Here is a 20,902-nt window from a genome sequence, read left to right on the forward strand (position 1 = left end):
CATTACTTTATTCCCCTCCACAGCAGGCTTTCATATATTTATATAACACAAAATGTTTCTATCTGTATTTTCTAGATAGAAATCCATTGTTTCAAAACTTGATGCTTTTCCTGTAGCTCTCCTCTGGAATCTACTTTTTCCACATCTTCTTTAAATAGTAGTACACAAAACCGAACACAGTTTTCTAGCTGAAGGTTCTCTAAGAATCTCTAGATAGAACAAGTTTGAGTTCTACAAGTACACAGAGCTATAAAAAACTCACTGTGCCAGAGCTGCTTGTAAGGTAAAACATGATAATTGTTAATCTTATGTGTAATGTTAACCTACCTATTCCTGAATTTGCTCCAGTGATTATAACCACTTTTCCACTCAAGTCACGACCCTGAAGTATTTCCATCGCAGTACTGTTTCCATCGTATTTTTGTCTAGTAGTAGGTTTTACTGGATTATCTTCAACCGTAAATGCCAGTCTTGGGTCGAGGTAGGTAGTCCTTTTGTTTATGTGGCTGCAAAAGGACACAAAAATTCAAAAATTCAATTGTTTTAACCCTCTGTACTCTTCATTTAGACTTGAAATGTTCTGTTTCAACTCCTGTTGTATACAATTCCAGTGGATTATTTCCATTCCCAAAAAATCAAAATTTTCTTTCGGTTTTGAGAAACAAGTAATATGAATCATTTCAGCAATCATTTTTCTCATTGTGACAGTGTTTACAAAGATTTGTATTCAAGTACTTCACGGTCCCACTCTGAACTTCACATGAGCCCCTGATGTACAAAGCAGAACCCTGTCACAGGAAAATTTGCATTGTATTAGGGAAGATCATGCTTTCTACAGAGCTTTATGAAAGGGGCCCGTAGCACTCTTGAAGCAAGATACTGATGAGTAATACAGTTGCTGATGCTCCCATAACTGGATGTTGGTTTTCAGATAATTACTAAAAAGAGATGCTTTGCAGTGACTTTCGGTCTTCAATCCTTACTTACAGGACAGAGTGGCTACACTTAATAATTTTGGACTGTGAATATTCTTCATTTTTACAATTCAGTTTAAGATAATCATCCTATTCTGACCTTTTAATTGAAAAGGTACAGAAAGGAAGTGCTCCCATACAGAAATGTTTCCAGAAACGTCCTTCTGCTTCTTAGAAAATTAAGGGAGGAAGAAGTTCACAGAATCTCCTCCAGTTTAGTCTCTGTCCTTTTTTTATTTTCTGCTTTAGACTGCAAATCAGGCAGTGCTGTAGCAATTTTATTTTCATCTTATATCTTTTAAGTACTATTGCAGTGTTAACAGTCATCCATAAAGTTCTGAGCAACTTTTAAAGTTATATATGCAATGTTTATATCTAAAGTTATACAAACAAAATGAACCTACATTAACACTGCCTGAAAACAGTCAGATGTTGACACGTAAGTCGCTATAATCTGTCACCCAACTAATATTTCTGCACATGTCAAAGAATTCAGGAAACTACAAAAGGGTGTTTAGATATTACTGTATCTGTAAAATTTACATTTGGATTCTAATGCTTTGCTTACGAGTTTCTTTATAAGACTAGCTGATATTATCACACTCAAAAAGACTACCAAACGTGAAATATAGTTGGCCCATCTACTTGTCCATATCCTACATTTTCACATACTTACTCCACGAAATAGACTTGTCCACTTTCATCCGTCTCCTGCTCCCATCCATATGGCAGACCTAGAAAACACAGATAAAACATCTTTTTGCAGGCATTAAAGCACAGTCAGATTTGAGGTTTCAGTGATTTCTCAGACAGAAGTTGGCAAAAGTCTGCACTATTTCTATAGGTAACATACCTACCTGCTGCACTTCAGTATTGGAATTTGGAAGAAGGACTGCTTCCCTAATCACCATGCAATTGCTCTCTACTAAAAGTGCCATCTTTATAATTAATAAAGATAAAAATACCAACTGATCACTCTGCACAGACATAGGTAAAGCCACACTGAAATCAGCTACACTTTGCAAGCTGGGTTTAACTCGGTGACTAGAGCCAACTAAGGAGATCAAGGGGAAATCTAGTTCCTGAGAAGACTCCAATTGTTGCTTATAACACAGTTTTACTACGTTACAAAAGCTTAACACAAACCTCCTGCAACACGTTTCCTCTTTCCAGATTTAGGATGCTCCCACTGTGTTTTTTCTTCAAGGTGACTGGAAAACAAACAAACAAAAAGTTTAATGAAGATTTAAAACAGCTCCTTCTGGTGCACTCCAATCAGGGGCTTTTTTTTTCCCCCCCTCCAATTCAGCACAGAACATGGCTTGTCTCCCATGGAAAAAAAAAAAGAAACATGCCAATCCCTCGTTTAAGGGGCTTTAAAGGTGCTGCTAGAAGCTAACAGGCTTCCATTTTGCCACACTCTGAGGGAAAAATAACTAGCCAGACAGCATAGGAGTCTACAAAAGTTCAAGTCAACATTTAACTTCTAATCTAAGTCTTGTTGCTTACAAAAAGAAAGAAAATCGCTTGAGTAATTAAAGCATAACATTAACAGACTTGGACAATTTCCCTTCAAGATGGTGGCCCTTGGAAGGGAAGAAAGAAGCAGCAGCAAAAGACTATCAGAAGCTAATCAAAGTAATATTAGGAGTCTTCAAAAGAGAAGAGCCCCTTTCTAAAACTAATTTCTAATCATGTTGATTTGTAAGCTGCAAGGTAAACAAGTTTGGATTTCTACATGAGCAACCGCATCTTTAAATAGGAGAGCTTATCCTAAAGGCCTTGAAGAGCAGACTACTTAATGGGGATGATAAAGATATCACATCTTATCTTCTAATTTAGAGATCATTTTTTCCACTTAAATCACTGTAACTGAATCAGCTATTCATTAACTGTACCATGAAGTTTTTTGCACTGCACACTAGTAAGCAAAGCAATGCGCATACAAACAAGGTTAAGGTCTTAACAGAACCAGAGCACTGAAATCAGTCTGGATATTAATATTTTATCTTCCATCAATTATTAGAGACAATAACCAAGCGTTTAAGAGTCAGGCAGGGATTATTTGAAAGAGTGTCCCAACTAATAGCTGCCTGAGTATGAAATGAATAGGAAGAACTACTGAATGCATACACAAATAAACACTAAACTCAAGATCTGGTATCAACAGCGAAGCATATACAAGAAAAGCAATTCATTTCAGCTTGAAAAAATAAACAGGCAGTTGAGCCACAGTAAGCAGCACATCACAATTCTATTATAGGAATCAGAGCTAGATGGTCTAAGATTAAATGGGTGCATATATATGACCCGCAGTAGCACTTGAATTTCAGGACACTCACATTCTAGAGATAAATATGATCCTGAGTCCCCCTATAAAATGAAAACTGTCATATTTTACCTGATGTGTAGCATTAACCTATTTATTCCCGACTCCTGTCGGGTGCAAAATACATAACCAAATTCTCATAGCTTCACAAACACATGCATGCACAACCACTGAGCTTTGGTAAATAACCACATGCATGCCCAGCTCATCAAAAGGACCTTTAAAAGTCCTAAATGAAAGTAACTCTACTGTAGCTCAGCCTAAAGTTGTTAGCGTTGATAAGGTTTAAAAATATATTTTCAGAATCTGCAAAGGTAACATACAGGTGCAGAGCTTATATTCAGGCAGCAATAGCATAACACCTTTTCCATCTGAGCTGTATTTCCACACTCGCAAACTCTTAGCTAGTGAAGATGGACCTTGTTATTAGTTTAAACAGAGTTAACTCAGTTTCACAGCAGCTAACAACCACGCCTACTACATTAATTGTTCGTATACAAACGGCTGCTCATGCTAAGAGGCAATACCTGACTGTTTTACAGGTTTTCTAAGATCACCTAGTGATTCCCTTTTTGAAAGGGCTTCTATAGGGAAGGAGCATATAAGGAAACCTGACCTAAGATCAGCAATTGACTAGACAGAATTAGCAGTGCTTATAAGCTAAATATCAAATAAAAAACATTTTCTCTAGCGCTTGCAGATCAGAGTTTGGGAAGAAGAAGCCAACTCACTACAGATAAGGCAAGCTGTCTGCACTATACTTTTACCCCTTTTTATGGGAGCGGGCAAGCCTTTTAGTTTTAAATGAACTGAAACACAGACTCCAAGATCAGCACAATTATAGGAAACCATAAGAGAGGAGAAAAATATGTAAACATATATTCCACTGAGTTAATCCTGTTAATCCAGCACTCTTTTGTAACTGGTGGGGATTTGACAGTTTTCAAAGCGGCACAGCAGATGGTGCCTCAGGCGAATTTGTATCTCTTGTCAAAGCCGTGGTATACTGCAGAGCTGGGGGTGAGCACTTAGCGTTTTTAATTTCTACTGCACGTGCCACGACTAACTTGACTAACTGTCTTCTCTACTCCTGCAAGGAGGAAAACTAAGAGAACTGCAATACTGCGTAAGGCTCGGTTGCCTGCGTCGCGCCCCACAGGGCGCAGAAGGTACGCTCTGAGCCATAAAGCGCACTGCAACACCGCCACAGCCGTGCTCCAACGGACTCCCGTAGCCAGGCGCGTCTCCCTGCGCTCCCCCATCGCTGCCCCACAAGGTGGGAGGCTAGGGCTCTGCCCAGGTGGCCGGTACCGCACTAACCTATCTCCTCCCTGTTAGGCAGGATTTATCTCCCAGTCCTCCTCTCCTTCTACCTGCGAAGGTCCGCACAGGGCGGATAGCGCCGGGGGGCCGAGCCCACCTCTGCCACGCTTTTATCCTCAGCGGCCCCAGGAGGGCACCAAAAGCAGAAACGGAGTCGCGGAGAGATGGTTCCCCCCCTCCCCCGCCCCGAGGCGACCCAAGCGCCGGCTCCGCCGCCGGCTCCGCCCTGCGCAGGGCGGGCGGGAAATGGCGGCTCCCGCCTCCCCCACGCTGAGGGGAAGAGGGGGGCAGCCCCCGCCCGCCATGCCCCGCGGCGCGAGGCTCCGGGCGAGCCCGCCCCGCCGCTCCCTTACTTGGCGTAGTAAACCCAGCCGTCTTTGGTGGTCCGCTCCTCCCAACCGGGCGGCAGCTCCTCCTCGCTGTCCGTGTCCTCCAGCCCCGCGTACTTCAGCGCCGCCATTAGGACGGGGGCTCCACGCAGCCTCGCCGCCGCTTCACCAGCCAGCGGGCGCGCGCGAGACCGCCCCTTCCGGCCGGGCCAGCCAATCGCGCGGCGCGGCGGGCCGAGGGCACTCTGGGAAGTGTAGTCCGGCGGGCGGTGACGCGGGGCGGGGGCGGGGGCCCGGGGGGCGGGGGCGGGAGCGGCTCCCCGCGGCCCCGGCGGCGCCATCTCGCGGCGGCGGCGGCCGGAGCTGCGTCACGCGAGGGCAGTGGCCCAGCGGCAGCTTCGCCCTGAATCGGGCGATTTTTGCGTGTGTTACCGAGGTTTTCCCCCTAAGGAGCCCCGGAGTGAGTTGAAACCTTCACAGGTGGCTCGAGAATCCGAGGTTTGCGGGGAGGGGGAGGTTAAGTGCTCCCTTTTCCAGAGACAAGTGCGGAGCCAAGGAGGCAGGCCAAGCCCCGGAAAGCAACGGAAAATGAACTGTTTCTAAAGCTTTTTGATGCTAGCAGTACACGGAAGAGTCAGAGGGGGAGGCCTAGGGAAGGAGGCCGCTGGCAGCAGCCCGTGCTGCCCTCAAGCTCAGGCCGCGTGGCAGGGCCTAGGTGCGGGCGGCAGCTGCAGCCTTCGCCCGCTCCGCACGCCGCTTGGGCAGCACCCGGGGGCGGTCGCCTCCAGCCCTCGCCGGGCCGCGCTTCCCGGCCTTGGGGCATGAGAGCGTCTCGATGTCCTTCGCCTAGTGAGGAAGACCTGGCTTGTCTTCTCGTCTGAGAGCAGTATCTGCCTGCGATGTGTAAGTATCAGTGCGCCATCATGGAGCGTGAGGCAAGGGAGGAACTCCTGCCCTGAGGGCCGGCAGGCCAGGCTGCCCAGCCTGCTCCTAAGGCCCCTCTTCCAAACCTGGGTCATCCAGTGGCACAAACCTGATGGTCATTTTCAAGGACTGAGGCACTACAAGGTAATGAGTTAATAGCAAATGACAAAAACCTCTGTCATGGTAGTTAAGGCAAAGGCATGCTACTTTGCAGCTGGGACAGGAGAATTGCATTGTGCAGTATCATTATTCAGCTGACACAGAGTACTTCCCCTGACTGCCGATAATGCTTTTGGTCAGGTACCCGTGTGCTGACAGCCTCATATGTATTTGTGTAACTAAAGCTAATTGTTAGCATTTGTAACAGCGTCTTCCCACTGTAGTCCTTTGGCAGGTTTTTTTAAGCAAAAAAAAAAAAGCAAACCCCACTGTTGGACAGTGGCTGTAATCACTGGAGACTGCACCAGGTGGCAGTGCAGCCACACAAATACAGTAAAGCACCCTAACTCCTTTGGGTAACATTTTTATGCACTGTTTGAGGCACTGACCTATATGGCTCACTCACTCCCCACTACTAGTGTGCCTGTCTGTCTAGAAAAAGGAACATGAACTTTTTTCTGCCCTGCTGCTCCATCACTTTGCATATTCCTCTCAGAAATTACACCTACTGAATTATCTCCTCCTGTTAGAGATAAATACTCATGCTTCCTCAGGCAGCAATTTTCTTGGGACTATTTCTGAGAGTACTGAAAAACACTGTAATCATACTCTCTTGGGAAGGGAAACTTCGGTGACATGCTTACTTCTAAACCAGGAAGCAGGTGATGGTCATAGGTGACTGAATGGAGGGATGTGCCAGGTCTCAAGAAACTAGCTTAAGTCATTTTTTTTTAATTAAAAAATAAGATATTAATCTAGCAGTAGTAGTGTAAAAATAGTTATTAGGTTTCTTCCTGTTACAGTCTCTTGAGTATTCGGCACCAAACATTTCATTCTTTGCGATCCATGAGAACTTGGAAATAATTGGTCTAATAGTCATCCTATCCCAACCGTCTGTATTACATGAAGGATACATTTTGTCCTAGATATAAAAAGCAGCATTGCAGTATCTGAATGTAAAGAAGGTATAGTGCACTGTAGATAAGAAAAAAAAAGAGCATCTGAGTAGTAGGCATGTGTATGTATATGTATATATTATGCACTAACTAGAAACACTACCTTTCACGTAAAAATATTAATGCCGCGAAGAAAGAGGCAAGACTTTGTTTGACCGAGCAACATGGAGAGTAACAAATTCCCTTGAAGCTCTACCCTAGTGCATGAATAATAGAAGTCCTATGGCTTATAATATTTTCAGTGAAATTTCAATTTCTTTGAAAAAAATGAGAAATCTCACACTTTCTTCTTTCAAACTTAAGAATCAACAGAGACTCCAACAGTTATGCTACTTTTCACAATTCTTCCACAGTACTTTTAACTGCCTCCTACTTTTCAGAATATTTTCATTGGAAAAAAGAAGTCACAAGTTTTGATAATTTGGCCACTCATGTTATTTACTGAGTTATTTCAAAGCATGTCGAAATTCAGCCATGTTTTCCAATTGAAAATTGTGGCAAATGGAAGATACATTCCCTTTGAAAGGGTCAGAGATGTCCTTTGCCATTTTCTCCAGCTTCTGTGTGTGTATGTGTAAAATTACTACCCATTTTATTGCACTGCAGAAAAAGAATGGGTCTGTTTGTTAGTTATTACAGGGATGTTCATTCAAACAGGGTAGTAAATAGTCCGTTCTGCTTAAAAACTTCTGTCACTTGCTTTGAGTGTTGTTTTTTTAGCAGAAAGTGCTTCAAAGATATCATTCTGATCCATTGCTGTACCAATCCTCTAAATTAATTCTTCTGATCATTCTAAGCCTCTCAGACTAAGATTAATTCCACAGCCTGCCAGAAAGTGCATAAATTAAAACAAGAAGACATTTAGAAATGGTTGTTGTTTTCACAATAACAAATGTTAATTAGAATCTTAATCTCATTTTCTGTTAGCTGTACTTTAAACCATCAAGATCACACGTATTTGGCTGGTTTCTCCATTAGAAACATAGATGTAAATTTGGTCATATAATTCCACTGGCAAGCCTGAGGCAGCCAAAATCTTAACATTTCCTCAAGTGTCAGTCACAGACTTATATACTTTTTTGAGTCATGGCCATTGCTTGTCAAAGATTTGGGTACTGATTTATTTGTCAAAGAATTTGATACTGAGAGTTATCTGGACAAGAGAGAAAGAATCATGATATATTGTAAAAGTATCCAGATGCACAGCAAAATGTTGACTCACCCTTTGATAGAGCATGTGTCTGTTTGTCAGAAATCACGGTTTAGGAGTATGACAAAATTCTGAACAATTATCAGGTCATAATTTTTCCGCAGCTGTCAGAACATGTTTATATAGGCTACAGCTGTTTCTTTTCAGGGGAAAATCCTGCATCCATGGTTCATGCCCGTCGTACCTCAGCATTAGATAAAGCAGTGAACTCTGCTTGAGGCTACGGTTTTAATCCACTAGAACATGATAAATGAATATTTGAGCTACTGCCTACTGTGAATGTACCAGATCCTTCAACTGAACAAATGTTTATTTTTGTGGTGTCAATAAACACAGATCTCCATTGAAATGTCCAGTAGATCACTTTCATACAAGTTATGAGAGTGGTTTAAACTTCTGAAATCCCTAAGTTTTTAACCAAAATTATTTTTAGAAATTTCAAGAATTTTATCTACTTACACATAATAATTCCATTTTCAACAACATTTCAAAGTTAAATACAATTTAAATAGATAATGCTTTTGAGGATCTTCCAATTTCCTCTAAAAGCAATCTAAAGGACATTTTGTATATGGAATTTAACTGTGAAACCTCCATGAAAACTGAAGAGTTGGAATCACAGTCATAAGGTAAATCTAAAATAGTGATTCCTATTTATTTTTGTGATTCTATGATTGTATTTCCAGAGAAAGCTGTATTTCCAGAGAAAACGGTATACTACTGAGATGAAAGAAATTGTGGAAAACAAGTCTGTCTTGACATGCTTGTGACATCATTAACCTGAGATAGGCCGTATTTGAATATTGTAAAGTCTACATTTTATTAGTGTAATAGTTTAATATCTATTTGTTCTCAAATGTGCACAATGTGGAAATGAAAGTGCAGGATCATATTAGATGTCCTTACATGCAAACTGTGACATGTGACCAATGGAAGTACTAGTTTAGTTCAAAATGGCAAGAAAATTAATGGTAGGAAGTAGTATCTAATTGTTTTTGGATAGACATCGAAAAGGACATGACTTTGTCTTCTTTTCACTCATATTTCAGTAAGAACTTTCTGTTGCTCTCCAACTTCTTTACGCTGCAGCAGACATCCACTGCAGAAAACTAGAAGTCAAATAATCCAAAGGATGAGGCAGTGTTCAGCTATACTTTCAGCCTGTGTATTGTTATTTCCAAGAGCTTTAGGCTGTTTTGCCTCATATACTAGTAATTCTTCATGGTATTTGTTTATTTTAAACTTAAGTTAAAGTATATTTGGCCTTGAGTGCCCCAACGCACTGACAGTAATACATTTCCTTTCTTTTTGTTTTGCATGACCAAAAGGTTTCTTTATTTTCCAAATCGTAATATGTATCAGCGTGCATAAACCCTGTGAGACAAATTCCAGTCTTACCAGTATCAAGATACATACAGCATTCGGGCAACAATTTCTCCCACAGTGACAAAAACATTGTCCCCCTCAATGAAGGCTGCTGTGATCTTAGAGAGTCTCCTGCTACACAGGATGTGATGCAGTCAGTTCATTCACCCTGGCTTCTATATCCGTCCTGTAGGCATTGAAAGGTTGATGCAATATATTCTTCACAATCTGGTTAAAAAAACAAACAAACAATAGGCAAGCCTTTCTACCTACAAAACCATACTTGGACATACAGACATAGGCCTATTGAGTAATTATTCATCTACAAAGATGGAAAGTTGGAAACTGAAAAGCTAGAGAAAAAAAAGAAGTAGAAGTTCGGTGTCTAAATGCCTTTAAATGTTTCACTATAGTTGCTTTATACAGACAAGAAAGGGAGAGGTAAATAAAATTAATTAGTGAAAAAATAGATTAGTGGTAAAGTTCTTACACCTCAGTGCAACAACCACTTTTATTCTTTCATAGTTTTACAGACATTTTCTCTCCTTGAGTTCATTGAGACCATTCACACATTGAAAGTGAAACGTGGAAATATTTGCAGCATCAGACCTCGGGGTGGGTAGGAGAACGTCTGGTTCATTTTCCTTGTCAGTCCAGCTCCTGAGGCTACAGTGAGGATGCTAGACTCTGCATGTGCAACCTTATTGACAATGGGAGAAGGCCAATTATTTTGACCACAGATGTGAAGAAGATTAAGTTTTCATTGTGAGATATTTAAAAGCATGTAAATGATTTGTGTGTGATTACTCAGGAGAAATCAAAAAGATTGAACAAAACTAAAAGAAGGTAGAACCGTCATGACTGTTTCTATTTTAATCACTAGAAACCTTTCTTAATCAAATGAGCTATCACTCCTGATTAATCTCATCTTTAATGAGCTTCCTTATATCCATAACAGTGGATGCAGTCCGTGGACAGCAGGTACAGTCCAAAGCAGAGATGTTTGTTGTTTAGATTAAACTCTATTGTTTTTCTTTGAAAAAACTCTTCTGCCCCAAAAATATTCTCTCCTAAAATTCATTCAGCACGACAGCTCATTGTCCTCTTTTAAGGGGTAACTAAGTAACCCCGTGCTCCTTTCCTTGAACTGGCAGGTTAGTGACCAGGACGATCTGATGATCCGCCATCCATTTACTATACCACAGAACAAAAGGTATTATTTAGATACAGGAGTGAGAAAATCAAAGGACAAGACTTTATCTCTGCAAAAGAAGGCCAAATTCTAATCTGTGTCAAACTACTAGGAAAAAATAGAACGGCTACAAAGAAAAATGATGATTCTGATAAGCACTGCGAAACACTGTAGTGGACATGGTTGAGTCTTTTCATAGGCTGACTGCTGGAATATGTCAAGGAAAAATAGGGCTGGTATATCAGAGATGTTAACGAAAAGGAGTTAGAGAATTAACTGGATTTTGAAATTTCAAGAAGGCCCTGATTATAGTAGATTCTTTGCAGTACTTGGTCTATCCCTCCCTATTTATACAGGAGGCAGGAGGGCAGTAGAATTAAGAAGCGTAGCCATTAGAAATAATCTGATCCAGAGACCTAGTAGGGCTAAGTTTGAAAGAAAATCATGTGATTTTAAATGTGTGGACACACCTTTAATGTATGGACTAGATATAATTTAATACTAAGTATTATGAAGGTAGATAGGCAGACAAACAGCTATCTATATTTTGTGTGTTTTCAGAATGATGGCATTCGGTATGGCATGGACTGCAGTAAACTTATTTTGGAAATACTTTGGAAAATCTCGAGCTGATTCTGATCTTGTTAAACTACTGATAACTGACATCAGTGAAATTTTACTTGCAAGAAATTTGAATCAAGACTGCATTTTAAAGGAACATGAGCATATAACACATTTGCAGAAAGAAACATCATAAATCCTTCTATGTTCCCCTCTCAGTTACCTTTGGATAACAGTACACTGTTTATTTGATTAAAAATCCTATTTCTGTTTTCTTCTCCCTCTGAATCTCTAATAGTCATCTCAGTGAAGCATATCACATCTGATGGTAACTTTATTTCACTAGTAAGACTGTCAGAACGCTTCCTCAATGCATGTTACACACAACCATGTCGCCGCATGTAAGCTGTCCAATAGAACTTTGTTTTAAAGCTCCTTCATCAACCAGTTCAGGACATCCATACGCTTGGAGTGAGTGATACTGTGCCTTTTAGAAAATATCCACAAATGCAAGGGAAGGGGACCAACTATCTGAGACCAACTGGTTTTCATTCATATTGCCCTTGGCCTTCTGAGACAAGACATGTCATGCAAATCTTTAGCTAAGGCCACCTATAACAAAGTAAAGGCTGAACAGTCTTTATGGCATATGTAGATTACCACAAGCTAGGTAGTAGGTTCAGACACAATAGCATAGACTCCTCCTATAATGCTCCCTGGAGGTGAGAAGGGGTAGGAAGAAACACGGCAGCTCAGACTAATGACAGATACCTTATTTTTGTAAAATAGTCATGTAAGTCATTAGTCATGTTTCTTTGTTTGAAGTTAAATGATCTACAATCTTGCAGAGCTGACAATGTGTCTTGTAGAGTCAGCCTTGTCATCTAAATAAAATAAATTAAATAGCCTGAGGCCTATTGTATGTCCCTGAGGCATTTCACTTGGTAATTCTCCTCAGTGGTCTATTATTTTCTGTTTATGGTCCTTCAGCCAATTTTTATTCTGCCTGGAAATCAATTTGAATTCAGTAAGAGGCTAGCAGTACATTCATTTACATTCCTGACATCCACTGATTCTGTAATTCAATAACAAAAAAGCAGTCACAGTTGCTTAGTCTACTAACTTTGTGTTAAGATAATCTAATGAGAATGAAAGCATTTATGGAATTGCAAATTAAGGGATATATTGGATTTAATTTTAAGTGTTACATAATGACCTGGAAAACAGTGTGTTTCACTCAATGGTTTGTCCATATAGGAAGAAATATTCAAATGGTTAAATTCTCATGTTGGCACCATGTAGCTGGATTTTCAAAAGGGCCCGAGTGCTAAATCTTGTTGAACCTTGGGTCCTGATTCTGAACGTTGTACTCTTAAAAACCTGGTCATGAGTTCCCTTTAAAGTCTAGCTTTTATTGTGCGAGATGTTTGAATTAAGGTATTCACCTTTCCTTACTGAATAAGAATGTATGTTCTGTGGTTTTGAAGAGGGACTAAGGGAGAAGTTACTTCCAAAAATAGTCTGTGCTTGTGCAACCTTTAAAAATGAAAAATAGATCTTTAAAGAGTAATGGTTAACAATGAACCCTCATTACTCATGTTTCAGTTGCTTTTCTTGGCATGAAACATTTCTGTGCTGGAGCCTCTATTCCATAGCTGAACAGAATCCAGCATTTTAAACCCTCAATCAAACTCTCAAAACTCTTCACATTTACTCTATCTTTTGATGGTAAAATGAAACCCTCAAAACGTGTTAACAAAAATCTTCAAACACACACTTTCATATCCCTAAGCCGGACATGACTCTAATGGACATCTTCTGCTATAAACATTTAACTAATGCTCTTGAGTACTCAAATACTACATATGACAGTGATAAAAAGCAGATCTCAGTCCTCTCATCTAAAGATCGTATTGCTGAACATTTTCCACATTTTTCATTGCCTTCTAATAATAAGTGTGATTTCTTTGGGAGCAGAGCTTGATAAAAGAGAAACAGTGTGTTTACTCAATTAAAGTCAATTGTTTCTTGATCTTACAGAAGAACGTGAAGAGCCTTCCTAGTTCCTGACACAAGAAAAGGAGCAGAGGTGCCTATCTAGTAAACAATACCTCTGTTGAGCAAGAAGGTAAATGAAAGCAAGTGTAGGAGAAGCAAAAGTTCTTACAACTCCAAGGCATTTCCAGCAAAGCTTACTGATCTATGCAGAATGCTGTATCAAGACAAAAAGATACAGTAAACATCACCTCTTAATGCTGCCTGATTAGCATGGCAGGTAATGAAGACCTGTGAAATAGTCACAAGCTGTGACAGATGTGTGCTATTGCTTTCTCAGGACTGAGTTTAAAGGAAAAAAAAAAAAAAAGGCAATCTGTAGCACCTGAGGCAGACAAGTTGTTCTCAGGAGAGCTTCATAGCTCAGATTCAGATCTGTGTTGAGTGATTACATTGCTTCCAAAAAGGAAACTTATGTCTGGCTATCTCAGGGCATGACTAGAATGAACATGCAACTTCATGTATCTCACTCCATAGAAATACCCTTTGTTTGCCCAGCACGGTAGTTTTTTCTACAATATTTTTGCCAATATATAGCAATTAACTAACATCCACTGGATCTTACTGACATAACAGGGACTTTAGGAGACTTAATGAAGTCCTTATCCACCAGAAGACAGGGGTCAGAAATACTCTTCAAAATAGTTTTGAAGAGGCTAACTTGTTCAGTTGCTACCAGGCAGAGCTGATTAGAAATCAGCTTTTCATGTTTGGTTCCTTTCCTCCTCCCTCCCTCTTCCCTCCCCCCAATCTCTCTCTTTTCCCTCTAAAGGAAAAAAAAACTCAAAATTTTCTGCTTAATTTGATCATTTTTCCCCTCCTGTTTTTTTGTTGGTTTGATCACAGAACCAGACAAGCCGTTATTCACCCAATTCTACTAATGAGTTCCTTTCTCAGAGTCTTTGTACCCTGCATAATGAAAAACATCTGCATCTTGCATAAAGCCTGACATTTCCCTGCCTATTCACCAATGACTTTTTTCTCTTTTCTTTCAATGACTGAATAGATTAACAGTGCAATACTAATAATGTAATGCATGGAAAAGGAAACTGGCAGAGTGTCTCCAGAACTTTCTATTCTTATCACCTTCCCTTGATGTTTCAGTAGAATTACGCAATTCATATGGTAATCATTTCCTTCTAATCAATATTTCATATATAACCTTGCTTATTCATTCCTAGTTATTCTGCTTGCCAAGAAAGCTGAATGAGACCATTGGGGGTATCCGTCTTTCATGATATTGAGAACAGATTAATGATACTGGCAGCATGCTTGCAAAAAGATGTAATTCGTTAATTAACTCATAAATAATTTGCTAAAGGTTAAGAAGTCATTAATTTATGCCTTAAAAAACAGCTATTACAAGGACCAGCCAACCAGTAAATTGCTTATAACTATAAAACCTGTTTTGATGTGCTTAGAGCAATTCTCAACATTTCTAAAAACAGTGGGCCACCTAGCACCCACGACCTAGCTCTTTGGAAATGCTTCCATGGAGTATTTTGTGCATCATTGCCAGAATGGGTTTCATATGAATTTCTTATATTGTTCATATTAATACTTTTTATTTTTCTGTAGTGGTTTGGTCATATGGGTAGGATTGTTTGGGAGACTTGTTTGCGGGGAGGAGGGAGACCATTCCTTGCGATGTCTGACCAACTAGCAGCGATCCAGGTTGAGACATAGTGATGTATGGCACACACTACTCCTGTAAGGTGTTATTAACAATTTATTTCTTAACTCTTATTAAATGTGTGCTTACGCAATTCTAGCTCAACATTCCAGCCATTGACATTACCGAGCATCTGCATACATACACGCGTACACACACGCACACACACACACAGGTTTTATGTCTTACGAACCTATCTAGTTTTGCTTTAACACTAGAAGAATATCTAGTTTCAGTACAGCATCTCAAAAAAGAGTGAAAAATGTAGATTTAAAGATCTAAAAATGGCAGCAACCTCTGTCTTCTGGTGGATAAGGATTTGATTAAGACTCCTAATGTCCCTGTTATGTCAGTAAGATCCAGTGGATGTTAGTTAATTGCCATATATTGGCAAAAACATTGTAGGAAAAACTACAGTGCTGGGCAAAGAAAGGTTTAGGAAGATTCACATACTTACAGAAATGCTAAGATCCCATCGTCTTCTGTTTAGCACAGTATCTTTATAGTAGAAGAGAGTACATAACAGATAGCAGAAGCTTACCTGTCTCTGATCTCATTAGCTGCATTTGCCCCATATGCATTACAGGATTCCATAATGTAATCTGGGCTGATCCCAAGAACTGAACTGGGCTCTCCACAGGATCCATCTGCTACCACAATTACTTTTGGCCGGTCTGAAGGTAAATGCTTCCATATAAAGTAATCTGAAAACTAAGTGAAAAAGGATATTTGTTGTGACTATTGTGAATTTGCTAGGGAAAACGCACCAAGTAGTTCACATTCTTTCAGTTATGGGTATACCAGCAAAACCGCGTATGAAAATGTAGTCCTATCTCAGTTAAACTCATTAGGAATATGTTACAGCACAACATAAACAAGACAGCACACTTGATTTGAAAGGTTCTTTATCCAGAGTAAGCACACTTGCCCATTGTTTAGAAAAATCTCAAAGTACTTCAGCAGTATTAATGAAATTTAACACCTTTTAAAATCTCTTTGAAATAGCTGTATATATATTCCCATTTTACAGACATAAGACAGACTGTAGGCGATTAGCAGTTAGAATTTAATCTCATTTAAAGCAGTGGTGAAATTCCACTGAGCTCTTGGCATAGAATTAGTATCAAAGTTTGCATGAACTTGACTTTACACAACAGATTTAATGAAATATAGGATTTACTGTGGCCTAAGGGCTTTTTAGCAGCGCCCTTCAACTAGCTTCTGCAGTTGTCCAGAATGGTTACAGTGATTTTTAGTAAGCAATGTTTTCAGCAAACACTATGTTTTAATCAGCAAAGACCATGTTACATTGTTGCAGGTAATAATATAATGTAATGTATACCACGTGCATTTCTCAATACTTACTCCTCTAGTTCACCTGAAATCGATACATGTATATTGTTGTACTAATAGAAGAGTTTAAATAGAAGAGTTGTGTTAGAAAGCACATGTGGAAGCCTCAGTACTTTGAGAAAAAAATGCAAGGATATGTTAAAAATATTCTTAGTTGTTCAACATTTTACAATGTTTTCAAATGAAATAACAGCTAAGCGATTTTGAAAGCAGTATGTATACAGTAGTGTGAAAGAAACAGCAGTAAAACCAGTTTTTTGTCATTCAGCAAACTAGATTAGATTACCATGATGGTCCCTCCAAATCTGCAGGCTCATTCCCCAGCTGGTATAAATCAGTGTAGTTCCTGTGAGGTTAGTCACATCATAACCTAATAAAGTGCAAACCGCACTTAGCTTTACAGATTCAACAGAGAGATAAAAATGAAATGAAGGACAAAATAATGTGATAATGGCTATCCTTAATGTATATCCAGAATGTCTCAAATTACAGTAGGACAAGTTACCTTCCAAAGGGTATATTCAACTCCTTCCCTCTGATTTCTGTTTTTAATCAACTAGTATTTCATAGATACACTTCTGCACCACATTTTTTTCTTCACTAAAAGCTAGTGATTCCTTTTGCAATTCCTACTGCTTTTGGTGAGCACTCGCCTGCCTTAGGAAATCTGTTAGGTATGACCAGAGTGTATTCAATGGCAGGGCCAAGCCTGTGCTTGTGCTGAATTTGCAATGTTAAGTGACAGACCTGGAATAAGCCAGTGACAGGCTGCTTCCTAGAATTCCTAGACTTCATTTTAGCAACAAACTATGGGTACACAGGGTGCGTGGAGCTGAGCTTTCCTAGGAGCCTCTCATTTGTATCACAAACATCCTAGAGCAGCACTGTGGCTGCATGGAGGGTAAATAATGGAGAATGCCAGCCTTTCATTTCTCTTAGACTGCTGTCCACCAAGTGGTCTAGATGCTGCCGTTGAGGCCAGTGGGACAACTTATGCATGTGCCCGTGAAAATGATTTATCAGCTCAGAGGCTTTCTAGCAAAAAAAATACCGTATTTCGAGAGCAAATAACTTGATAACTGCATAGCTCAAACACCTTTATAGTTCTATTTAATTTTTTTTTATAGTTGAAGGTTTCAAAAAATTACTAGTGATACATTTTATCTTAAACTTTTTTCTGTACAGCTTTGGCATATGTTTTATGAGTTAGGTCTGATGTGGCTTTAACTCAAGTATAACTCCTAATTAGATAGGATGAAAGTAGCAAAGAAATCTATTTGCCCAACTCATGTCATTTATTAACTGAAAATCTTATTCTGTAGTACCTGACACTGCTAAAAGTGAGAAACAATCTATTTATATTTTTAGTTATAGAGATGGGCTGATAATGTCAATGATATCAGAGCCAAGATAGAGTTAGGCTTGAGTAAACATCTCAGAAGGTAATGTTCAAACCTTTGACCTTGGTGCTTGGAGCAGAGGAAGCTGTTTCTCATCCACCCCATCCACGTAGTTATGCAAACAGACTACGTAGTCTTAAATCTTTGCATTAGCCATATATTTTGTATGAAGTAGTAGTTTATCTTTGTGTCATATGTGTGAAATATATATACATTTGCATTAGAAGTGGAAAGTGTATTCTCTTCTATTTCTCTAGCCGGTTAAAATTTTAACATTGTGAATATACAATACCTGTTTGAACAAAGACAGGTATCTCAGTCTTCAACAGAGTACAGTGAAACTCACTGAAATAGGGCCTTGTCAAATTTGGACAGGCTTCCTAAAATAAATTCATATGAACTATCCACATTTGCATTTCACCGTACTGTTCTCTACTTAATTAGATACTAGCCACAGTTTGTTTTATGCTTTTACTCTCAATATTTTTCACTTCGCTTTAGCTAGCTCAGACTGATTGCTTTAGAAATATGTAAGATGGTAATTAGTTTAACAGCATGTTAGATTTATAGAGCAGTGCAACAATAACTCATTATTGGCTAAGCTAATCATGTAGTGCACACTAACATAATTACTCCAGACATACGGGAATAAATATGAAGTAGAACATTTACCAGCTGAACACTTGACACAGCATCATCTGACCCAAGAATCAAGAAGGTGTTTCTTGGGCTAAATCTAAAAACATTGTTTAGAATTCAAAACAATAAAATTAATTTAATATGTGCCTTTTCGTTGGAGGGAAATTAAGGGTCTCTGTCAGAGAATGGTGCAGTACTGGCAAGAACAGACCTTGCCCCCCTCAGTCTCCCAGCTGCCACCTTTGTAGTCTGGCACCTGGGTCCTTCAACCTAGTCATTCCCAGTGACAATCCCATACCTGCGCGCTCAACTGCTGTGCTCGGGATGGAAGTATCTGTTATAATTCTTCTTAGGTACTAGCTCTGACTCTTGGGAAAGAAAAATAACCTAGAAGATTTCTGTTTCTCTCTCTCTTTTTTTTTTTTTTTTTTTTTTTGCTGCTTCAGCTTCTCATTGGCAAAATCAGGGTAATGATCTTTCCTTTTGTTTAGCTAGACTGTAAGCTTTTTGGAGGAAGCACTTTATTTTACCATGTACACAAAAAAAAGGTCCTAAACACAGGACATGATAATATTTTAAATTAGAATAAAATCTGATTATGTATAGGGAAAAGTTGAACAAATAGATCATCTTTTCAAAAGGGCTAGTCCTGCAGCACTTGGCCAGTTCTGGTTAAAGCTGTTTTTATTCTGCTCATAGAAAATAGCTTGCTTTTATAGTTCTTCCTCCCTCCTTTAAGATTTCCACAACTCCTCTTTATCTTCCTCCTACTCTTCCTCACCCCATTCTTCCGAAAGCAAACAGAGGGACTAAGAGGAATACCTTTTCCTACCCACATGCTTTGTACATGCTAAATATCCTTTTGCCTTAGCAAAAACTGTCATCAAAAACACCATTTTCAAATGATTTTCCAGATGTCTTTAACATCTCACAGAATAGCAACCCCACTGATACACACACTAACCCCAGCTCAAAATCACCACAAAAACTTAGGAAAATTCATAAAATCCTGCATATTTCTAAAAGTCAGAAATAGCTTTTGCAAAACACAGATGGGAAAAAACACAGGTGTGATCAGCTTTAATGATCAACCCTTCCCTTAGCCCCCTCCCTGGAACATCTTTGTTCCATAGACACCTTGTCCAGATGCAGGAAGAGGGACCAAGTGTCTGGTGCCCTTCTCTGCACAATACCTGTCCTAGGAGAGGTGCTGACCCCCAGGAGAAATACTCTAATCCCCAGGACCAGAGGCGCAGCTCTGCAGGAGCTGCTCAGGGAGCACAGCAGGTGCGGTGCCAGAGCTCCAGCCCACCCTCAGGAGGGTAGAGACTCCAGAGAGAGTCTTGGGGGAAGTTTAACAGCCCTGCTCCAGGCTGGGACTGGGGACAAGACCCCGCTGACGCGCTGTTAGGCAGGCGGAGGGAGCCTTCCTCTCTGTGAGGAGCACCCTTTGGGATGGGCACAGGGACGGGGCGCTCAGCCGGCTCCCCAGCACGATCCGGCTTTCCCTCCGCGAGTCTCAGCACCGCGCAGGGCCGGATGCTGCGCACCCCCGCTGCGGGCGCCTTCAGCACCGGGCCGGGTGGACAGCGCCCGGGGCCGCAGCTGCCCGGCCCCGTCCCCGCAGCTGCCCGGCCCCGTCCCCGCGGCCCCAGCGCTCCCGCCCGCCCGGGGGACCCCACCAGCTCTCCCAGGGGAAAACAAACCAAACCACCCTGCCAGTACCCGGCTGGCCAAACCTCCGCGTCTCCTGGACCAGCAGGTCCCGGTGCCCCGGGGTGCTGCTCCAGGAGCCGGGAGCCGCCAGCAGATGCCACGCGGACCTCGGGTGGGCAGCGAACGCTGGCTGCTGGCACAAAAGCAATGCTGAAACAGCTCCTCCAGCGCACAGCAGCTGCCTCCAAAAGTCCCCTTACTCCGGCCTACCTCCTACTCCCTCTGGGCCCTAATATAACAGGCAGGGAGGCTGCTCTCACAGTGGGGAAACTCTGGGCAGGGACTGTCGAGGGCAGCGATGATGTACAGGATGGCCTTGGTGTTTAGGGCAGTCAGCATTCACAGTCACTGCTATGCAGGAGGACAAAAGCCTTCCAACATGGAGGTTTGGAAATCTCTTGCCAGTGAGATACTTCCTCAGTCTATTCAGGTTTCACCCCACTTCAGGGCTGGGAAAGCAGATGAAAAACAAACAGGGTTTTCTCCATACCTTTTCTTCGTGAGCTGATTTCTGCTTTTACTGCTTTCAGTACCTCCAGAAATGAAACTAGGGCAGTAGCTAGTAAAAATAGAAGAGGAATGACTGCAATTTCCTGTTTTGACCCAAAGTCTGTGGAAGTGAATTGAAATTCCTTTCCCTTCAATAGTTTGCAGATAGTTCCTTTGCAATAGTTCCTTTCCCTTTGCATCCTGAATGGACTGAGGAATTTCACTAGTGAGTATATCTCCAAAGCAAACAGCCCTA

At 40.7% G+C, this 20,902-nt stretch overlaps 1 protein-coding gene and 2 long non-coding RNA genes across 18 annotated transcripts in view; 1 reads left to right on the top strand and 2 right to left on the bottom strand.

Annotated features, from left to right (window-relative positions):
- Positions 1-5,177, bottom strand: part of WWOX (WW domain containing oxidoreductase) — a 525,216-nt gene extending 520,039 nt beyond the window's left edge. For all 14 annotated transcript variants that reach the window (XR_011143339.1, XM_068956305.1, XM_068956313.1 and 11 more), the window contains exons 1-4: positions 4,980-5,177; positions 2,121-2,185; positions 1,651-1,708; positions 328-506 (exon numbers count right to left, since the gene is read on the bottom strand). Coding sequence is in view for 13 of the 14 variants with exons in the window: in XM_068956305.1 (XP_068812406.1) it covers positions 328-506; positions 1,651-1,708; positions 2,121-2,185; positions 4,980-5,086 (409 nt within the window). In the remaining variant the exon portion in view is untranslated. The remainder of the gene's footprint in view (positions 1-327; positions 507-1,650; positions 1,709-2,120; positions 2,186-4,979) is intronic.
- A 117-nt stretch (positions 5,178-5,294) lies between these two features.
- The window catches only part of LOC104140634 (uncharacterized), a 73,030-nt gene continuing 57,422 nt past the window's right edge, over positions 5,295-20,902 (top strand). For 2 of the 3 annotated variants that reach the window (XR_011143328.1, XR_011143329.1), the window contains exons 1-3: positions 5,295-5,858; positions 13,363-13,450; positions 15,636-15,729. This is a non-coding gene — a long non-coding RNA (uncharacterized lncRNA). The remainder of the gene's footprint in view (positions 5,859-13,362; positions 13,451-15,635; positions 15,730-20,902) is intronic. The other variant, XR_011143330.1, reaches the window with a different exon arrangement.
- On the bottom strand, positions 9,029-20,703 carry LOC138068499 (uncharacterized). Its single transcript, XR_011143332.1, has 3 exons — positions 20,648-20,703; positions 15,591-15,760; positions 9,029-9,797 (listed from the first exon to the last, which is right to left on the bottom strand). It is a non-coding gene; the product is annotated as an uncharacterized lncRNA (long non-coding RNA).

This window comes from Struthio camelus, chromosome 10 (genome assembly GCF_040807025.1).
Source record: "Struthio camelus isolate bStrCam1 chromosome 10, bStrCam1.hap1, whole genome shotgun sequence".
In the NCBI taxonomy this organism is placed as follows: domain Eukaryota; kingdom Metazoa; phylum Chordata; class Aves; order Struthioniformes; family Struthionidae; genus Struthio; species Struthio camelus.